Source organism: Leguminivora glycinivorella, chromosome 8 (assembly GCF_023078275.1).
Source record: "Leguminivora glycinivorella isolate SPB_JAAS2020 chromosome 8, LegGlyc_1.1, whole genome shotgun sequence".
Taxonomy (NCBI): domain Eukaryota; kingdom Metazoa; phylum Arthropoda; class Insecta; order Lepidoptera; family Tortricidae; genus Leguminivora; species Leguminivora glycinivorella.
The window spans coordinates 11,228,143-11,237,327 of NC_062978.1; the positions used below are offsets into that span (position 1 = coordinate 11,228,143).

A 9,185-nucleotide genomic window follows, 5' to 3' on the forward strand; every position below is an offset into this window, starting at 1 on the left:
AGTGACCCTGCCTGCTACGCCGCGGTCCCGGGTTCGAATCCCGGTAAGGGCATTTATTTGTGTGATGAGCACAGATATTTGTTCCTGAGTCATGGATGTTTTCTATGTATATAAGTATTTATATATTATATATATCGTTGTCTGAGTACCCACAACACAAGCCTTCTTGAGCTTACCGTGGGCCTCAGTCAATATGTGTAAGAATGTCCTATAATATACATATAATTTTAATTAAATGCCATTATTTCTACTTTAGGTTAAATTACTATACTGCTAAAATTATTAATTATAAGTGAGCTATTTATGTTTTCGTACCTTTTGTGCGCAGTGAGTCGTGTAATGAGCTTTAGAACATAATAACAGGCCGATTTTGACATGCATTTAGCTGTCGGCAACTTAGGGTTCCGTAGCCAAAATGGCAAAAATTTAACCCTTATAGGTAGTTTCGTTATATTCGCGCATCTATCTGTTCGTCCATAGGTCACAGCTAGAGATGGACCGAATATGGACTTTGCCGAATACGAATATTCGGCCGAACATTCGGTTCAGCTGTTACCGAACCGAACATTCGGCCGAATATTCGGTTCCGCCATATTTTAAATCCTGGCTTAGAGTTAAACACTTTTCAATGATTAGTAATGGGTACTAAGGCTCTTAATATTCCTATAATTTAGTGAAGAAGAAAATTTTGGTTTTTTTTCTTAAGCTACGTTTTTTTTACTTTTTTTACATAATTATTGTAGGTACTTATATTTCAACACATTTTTAACTCCCTTTGGGGGTTCCTTAGAATGCTGAAAAATGATGTCATTATTCGATGAATTACGAAACAACTTACGCTATTTATTTACTTTGTTTATTCGGTAAATATTCGGCAATGTAACCGAACTATTCGGCCGAATACGAACATTGAAAAACGCCGTATATGCCGAATACCGAATATGTACCGAATATTCGGCCCATGCATCTCTAGTCACAGCCATTTTACTCGAAAACTAAAAGGTATACTTTTATAGTATTTGGAAACACACCTCTGGTGTTTCGGGTGTCCATGGGCGGCGGTGATCGCTTACCATCAGGTGACCTGTCTGCTCGTTTGCCTCCTATCCCATAAAAATACATATACTAGTAGCTTTATTTTGTAAGCCGCTGCACAGTTAAGACGCCAAATTCTAAAAAATTTTTCAGGGGATGTCCATACACGTAACTAAAGTGATTTTTTTGTCAGTATAAACTGTGATACAACAATCGATATATTTCACGTTATTATATCGCGACATGTTTCGAGTCATTTCGAGACCCGTCATCAGAAATGAGTGCTCGCGGCGGCTAGAATTCGTGCACTGACAGTGCACGGAGTAGGTAAATGCGATTATCCATACTTCCATACTAATATTATAAATGCGAAAGTAACTCTGTCTGTCTGTCTGTCTGTCTGTCTGTCTGTCTGTCTGTCTGTCTGTCTGTTACGCTTTCCCGCTTAAACCACGCAACCGATTTTGATGAAATTTGGAACAGACAATCTTTAGACCCTGAGACAGAACATAGGCTACTTTTTATTTCGAAAAAAAGGGATGAAGGAGTTGAAAAATAGGTTGAAAGTTTGTATGGTATTTCTTAATTTTAAAAGATAAAACCATGAAACTTTATATTTTAGCACTTGATAAGAAATCATTAAACATATATTTAAAGTCACATACAGGTCGAACGCGATTATTACCTTTAAAATAAACATGGTGGGAAATAAACATTAACTAAAAGCGGGTAGATTATATTTATTTGTCTACCCCGAACATTTATATAAATTAATATCGGGTAGTTTTGTGTTGTTTACATCTCCGGTGACATTTTGCTGGGACGTCAGTCTTCCGCGACCACGGCCAGTGCAACCTGGCCGAAACGTTGGGAAAAAAGGTAAAAATAATGTTAATTAATCGCGTTCGACCTGTATGTGACTTTAAATCGAAACGTTGGGAAAAAAGGTAAAAATAATGTTAATTAATCGCGTTCGACCTGTATGTTGTGACTTTAAATATGTGTACAAAGCGCGAGAACTTAAAGTGTTATATCATTAAACATCTTGATAAGGGATAGGGATAGGGATAGGGATAGGGATAGGGATAGGGATAGGGATAGCGATAGGGATAGCGATAGGGAAAGCGATAGGGATAGCGATAGGGATAGCTATAGGGATAGCGACAGCGATAGCGATAGCGATAGCGATAGCGATAGCGATAGCGATACGGATACGGATACGGATACGGATACGGATATGGGTATCGTTAGAGGGATACGGATAATTGGTCGGCGGTCTCTTACAATCAATGTGCTCTAAGACGATCGTTGTTTGCTTGCTTGAAGATTACGTTTGCGATAAGTATAAGCAAAATGTAAAAAATTGTAAGGGATAATAGAAAAAAGTACTTTTTACCGATCATAGTGTCGAAATACGGGCTATGTGGGATGTTTATAAAGGTTTCCCCAGCGTATATAGAATTACCTACGCTGTGGTCGATGTGTAATATTTCTACAATCATTGCAAGCAAAAGTATTACGTGCAATCGAAATAATCGCAGATAAATATACCTACAGAGAAACCTACGGTCCCTACGGATCCAAATGAAAATCTTAATGAATACTTTTATTACGCGGGCAAAGCCGCGGGTAAAAGCAAGTAATATTATAAATGCGAAAGTAACTCTGTCTGTCTGTCTGTTACGCTTTCCCGCTTAAACCACGCAACCGATTTTGATGAAATTTGGAACAGACAATCTTTAGACCCTGAGACAGAACATAGGCTACTTTTTATTTCGAAAAAAAGGGATGAAGGGGTTGAAAAGAGGTTGAAAGTTTGTATGGGATTTCTTAATTTTAAAAGATAAAACCATGAAACTTTATATTTTAGCACTTGATAAGAAATCATTGAACATCTTGATAACGGATAGGGATAGGGATAGGGATAGGGATAGGGATAGGGATAGGGATAGGGATAGGGATAGCGATAGCGATAGCGATACGGATACGGATACGGATAATATGGGTATCGTTAGAGGGATACGGATAATCGGTCGGCGGTCTCTTACAATCAATGTGCTCTAAGATGATCGTTGTTTGCTTGCTTGAAGATTACGTTTGCGATAAGTATAAGCAAAATGTAAAAATTTTTAAGGGATAATAGAAAAAAGTACTTTTTACCCACCGATCATAGTGTCGAAATACGGGCTATGTGGGATGTTTATAAAGGTTTCCCCAGCGTATATAGAATTACCTACGCTATGGTCGATGTGTAATATTTCTACAATCATTGCAAGCAAAAGTATTATGTGCAATCGAAATAATCGCAGATAAATATACCTACAGAGAAACCTAAGGATCCAAATAAAAATCTTAATGAATACTTTTATTACGCGGGCGAAGCCGCGGGTAAAAGCTAGTTTTAAATATATGTCTACAAAAACTTTATACTTAAATAATGACGAACATCGAAGGCTAATAGTAGGATCCCGTTAGCGCCCTCGAACCTCTTTTCATTATTTCCCGCCAGGTGGCTAATTACAAGCACGGCAGCTGTCATAAATCTCAATCAATCCTTGTCATGGTTGACCTACTTCCTCATTTGGAGAAAACTTGCTTATCTGACGTAATCACAATTAGGTAATTATTAGTACTAAGTATCCTCCCTTATATTCGGGTTTTTGTGCATTGCAAGCTTGTATTGAGTTTGAGACTAACATTAATTAACCTCCAAGTGAAATCGTACATTGATATGGCTCAAACTCGTATCGCAGATCAATCTGCTAAAGCAATAATTCATCATCGTCCTCCTTGCGTTATCCCGGCATTTGCCGCGGGTCATGGTAGCCTGGGGTCCGCTGTGATAACTAATCCCAAGAGTTGGCGTAGGCTCTAGTTTTTACGAAAGCGACTGCCGTCTGACCTTCCAACCCAAAGGGTAACTAGGCCTTATTGGAATTAGTCCGGTTTCCTCACGATGTCGAATCTGCTAAAGCGAAAGCTTATCTATAGTTTATACTTCAGTGGTAAGACTGAACATAGGTTATGGGCTTTTTCTATATACACCGCTTTTAATATAGGTATAAAACTACTTATTGACCTATAGTTTATTTAGTTTCAGGCATAGATAATAGTATCATAGAGGTTTCTTGTCAAAGTAAGGTTTTAGTAGTCGGCCCATTTTTTTTAAAGTTGTCCAACCCCATTTTTTTCTTGGATTTGGAAATTTTTGTGTGGTTTCCACTCAGAATCGCGAGCTCTTTCAAACCTTATAGGAGAAAAAAAGTTCGCGAGCTCTTTTTTTTCTCATTCCGTTACCATTTTTTCATACAATTTGTATGGCGGTAACGGAATGGAAGGTTTGAAAAATTTACGGAAGTCTGGTGGCATTTTTTTTCCTTTCAGGATAGAAAGATTTCGCGATTCTGAATAGGTATCAATCGCGTAAAAAATACTCATGGTTATGGTGGCCGCTATCGGATGTAAGAAGCGCCTGGCATCCGTTGTCTCGTTGGGTGGACGATATTCGAAAAACTGCGGGGCACTATTCTGGATGAGATTAGGCCAGGACCGGCATAAGTGGCGTAGGTACACGAAGGGAGGCCTATGCTCAGCAGTGGGCGATTAATGACTGAAATGATGATGATGATGATGATGATCTTATTAGCGTAAATTTTGTCTTGATTTTTCCAAGGTAGGAAGTCTTACCTGTCAAATACGGAGTGATGTATTTCTGTATTTGATTTCAGGCCTGAATTCATTGAATTTCCGCCGTAAATTTTTGTTTAAAAGCATACGATTCGGAATGGAGGTAAAAATTCCACCAAATTACTTGCTTCATTGGCGGAGTAATTAAAAAGTTGACCCAATTAAATTATATCACCAGATGACCTGATTGCGACACGTTTGTCAATTAATGAATAAGGTCAAATACTTATGCTTACCAGAATTCATTGGTATTGATTAATTATACAGTGTGTGTGTTCCATACGGGCGCATAACTTAATTAACGATTGGTATCAGACCTATTAAGGACTAAGGAGTCTAACTTAGATATGCGAGTTACATGCGAGCGCACCAACGAAATGGATTTTTTTTTTAATTTAATTTATTGAAAACAAAGAATACCTATAGTTTTACAGTTTCTAATTTTTTTTCGCCAAACTTACGTTAAAATTGAAACAGTCGCCGTCGTCGAAATCGGCCGGGAGGGAGTATCATCAAATTCCGATTAACTTAAAGGAAAACGAAAAAAAAACACGTTTCTCGACTGAAATGAAAGTAGCAGATAAGAAATAAGAGATTAATTTTAAAAAAATGATGTAATTTTTAGCTCTAAAACGGTTTATAAATTTTATCTAAATAATTCTCATTGATTATTAGTTGATAGCATCAAACTGTCACACAATAAGTACAGTAATTTTGGGTAATTTAATAAGCATCCGGTTTTAAATGGTTGCATTAGTTTATTTACAAAGGAAAAAAACAGTATTGAATCAATTTCAAATATGTATGGGCTGATACCTGTGTTATTTTTCGTCATGGTATACTGGGAAAATATTTCCGTAAGTTATATGATATATCTCATTTAGTTTTAGTTTTAGTCAGGGGTGGGAAATGAAGTATACAAAATCATTCTTTGGTAATTATATTATTTTCAACCAAGGCTCGGAACCAGTTTAGTTTTTACCGGTTAAAACCATTTATTTAGATTGTACAAAGACTATTTAAAGAACGCGAACGTCATGAGAACTTTATTTTAACCAAAATGTGGTTTATTCGACGAGATTAAAATCGACGCGTAGAAAAATTACGCAGCTACTTTTAATGTTTGGTTAGAACAGTATTTGCGGATTAATGACCGACAAGCGTGGAGGAAAGAGGAGGCCTATATCCGAAGAGGGCGCTTTAGAGGCTGCTATAGATAGGAGAAGAATTGAACAGTATTACCTATCATACTGCGATATAAACCGATTTATTTTGTTCTAAACCGTTTAATCGAACGAAACTTTTATGAAAGTTCTTAAAACCGGTTTAAAAATTTTTCGAGCGAATACAAAATAAAGGTTTAGCTTCAATGTACATGCCATTATTGTTAACCGGTCATTGACGTTGTTGTCACACTTTAGACTTGCCTAAGTAAAGTACGTTATTTATTACATTACCTGAAGAAAATAAAATAATTCATAATATTTTGACCATTTGGTGATTTTTTTTTTAAATTGTTTTGTTAATATAAGAGGTTCCGATTTCTAGTTTTTGTTTCATAATCGCAGAACTACCCTTTTATTCTTCCTTGTTTCAAAAATGAAATTAATTATTGTATTCATTAATGTAAAGTTATCAAAAAGTTATATAAAATTACGCTTAGGAAATCCCTATCGTTATTTTTTTTTATTTTATACTTATTTTTTTTGTGCTAGATTATGTATCTGTGTCATTAATAATTATCATATAACATAATCAGACTTTGCAAGTAATACCCGAACGAGCAATGCTAACGTACGTCAACGAAAAATACATAGACAAGAAAACCGCGCTAATGAACGTGAGGAGGTACGGCAGGAAGAGTGGATACTACCTTAACATTGAAGCAAATACTAAAATGGAATTTGGAAACAACGTATCGGTAATTATTAAACTAGCATAGTTTATTTTTTTGTATTTTTTACCAACCGAATTTTTAGGAGCAATTAATACGTTGCCATACCTATACCTAATACCTATTAACATAAACCTGACCAGCAGGGGTAGCATGGTCGCGCGATAGACGATAAAATATCAGCCCGTCCCTATTGCACTATTAGTAAGTGTGATAGGGACGGCCAGATGTTTTATCATTTATCGCGCGACCATACTTGCCTGGCAGACATACTTATATGTATATCTAATACGTACCATGTTGCGGATTTTCTTTAAAACTATTTAACTGAAGTGTCACCGTATACATCAAAATAACAGCGACCTCTTCACAATAGTCATATATTTCTGGCAGGCAAATATGGTCGCGCGATAAATGATAAAACATCTGGCCGTCGCTATCACACTATTTGTAAGTGCGAACGTGTATCACACTATTTGCCTGTCTGCCTGGGTAGGTTTTAAGTTCATGGATCAGTGAGGTCGATGGGTGCCCATGGGCTTTGTTCATCTGAACTCATAGTAAGTGTGTCGGTATTTTGTCAAAAAGTCGTCACAACGTCAACTGATACCTAGTTAACAGCACAAATTCATCTCGAAAATGGATAAATTTGGTGTCAGTTGCATGTCGATGAACACAAATAAATGGAATGACAAGTGCAAGCCAATAAATGGTGGAGGTGTGACGGAAACTGTGACGTAATAATTTCCGCGACAAAAAGCGACTGGCAAATTTCAAAATATATTACACATAAGCTTTGAAATACTTGATAGTAAATTTATCAAAACTTGATTTTGTACATGCGCAAGTACGTCAGGACGTACGGGCACGCTATGGAAACCGAAATGTATAAAAATATATTTTTTTAGCTCAACCTAATCTTCTTCGAATTCCTTCACAATGAGTATAAACGCAGTTTTGTGGAGATGAAGTTTCCGAAGATCTGCGACGCTTTGTACTCGGATCCTTATATTGGCGGAGCATTCAAGCTTATTGGTGTGATTTGTCCAATACCACCGGTAAGTAGATTAGGGGATGGGCCCACTGGTTCAAAGGTTTGCATGCGAGTTCTTAAACCGTTGTTGTATTCAAAGTTGCAACCCCTTTTCTTTGGTTTTGGATATTTTTAATCTATGTGGTTTCCTAATAAGAATCCTAATAGGAGAAAAAAAGTGTCCAAATGTTTTTCCTATTCCGTTACCATTTTTAATACATTTTGTGTGTCGGTAACGGAAATGGAAGGTTTCAAAAATGTATCCTAGAAATCTTGGGACATTCCCTATCAGGGTTTTAGAGTTATATGAGAAACTTGAGATTATTTTAACTGTTGAAAGTTTGTACGGATCCCTCGGTGGGTGAGTCTGACTCGCACTTGGCCGGTTTTTTTTTACTTCTAAATACACGTGTAGGTATTTCTCGACAAACATAATTAAATTAGGTGTAATGAATGTTACTCAAAGCAGTGGATTTTGTTACATTTTGCTTTTAATTTAAACATTTGTCATATTGCTTGCAGAAGTATCCTAGTAGTTAATTAATTAAATTTGAGGTCCTTAAGTAAAAGATTTTTATCAAAGAACGATATTTGCTCGTATCTTTATATAAATAGCCTGTTGAAGCGTCCTTGTGCTTCAGCGACTATATAGTATCTTTTATTTAGGAACGGCAGAAATATGTAACGGTAACGGATCCCTTAATATCAGGTTATGAAATTTCTGCGCGCTTAAACTTTACAAAAAAATGCTATAATGTTAAGATAAATAACATATCACACCGGCCGTGCATCCGTTTCCATACTTTTATTTCATAAATGTAAATTATGTTCCTTTTTTTCAGGGATTTCAAAAGCTGAACAATATAACGGTGCCAATGGCAAACTTTCCGAATGTGTGGCCCTTTGAAAAATGTAAAGTTGAAGCAACGCTGCTACAGAATAAGAATCGAGACATTATGGCTACGGCAGATATTTATGCTACTTTCAAACAAGTTGCTAAAGGAAAATGAAACAATTTATAGTGATAAATGTTTTGTTTAAGTATGCATTAACTGTGAGTTCTGACCAGTACCTACTTGATTGTTTCCATCAAGGTTTTGTTAATTGTTCTTCGAGACCAATACACACGGGAACAATTCCCCTGTTCTCGTATATATTCTTCTGAAATATATCTTATTTTCATTCGCAACTCTAACAGATATACCTAACCTTTATTTAACGTACGTCTGTGTATCATTTCTAGGTACAAAAGGTACAGGTTCTAGGTACATAACAGGTCTCCACCATGCATTTTTGAAGTTTTAGAATAGGTACTTTTACCTGATAGCTAAAACGCCATTTATATGTAATTGTTGATTCTAGTAAGCGTAATTAATAATTTATCTTCCCGATTGCAGGGTAGTATATATCTGAGTCGTACCGATGAAATCCACAAATTTATCAATTGACAACATATCATATTTTCGACTACTACTTTTTATTGTTTGGTTTGAAAGAACTCAATATTTTAAAGGTACACGTATTTTTTTATTTTTC

At 36.2% G+C, this 9,185-nt stretch overlaps 1 protein-coding gene across 1 annotated transcript; it reads left to right on the forward strand.

The window, feature by feature from the left end:
• Positions 1-6,508: 6,508 nt before the first annotated feature.
• On the forward strand, positions 6,509-8,659 carry LOC125228703. Its single transcript, XM_048133359.1, has 3 exons — positions 6,509-6,643; positions 7,525-7,674; positions 8,492-8,659. Exons 1-3 carry the CDS (start codon positions 6,509-6,511, stop codon positions 8,657-8,659), a joined length of 453 nt encoding a protein of 150 aa, XP_047989316.1.
• The last annotated feature ends 526 nt before the right edge of the window (positions 8,660-9,185 follow it).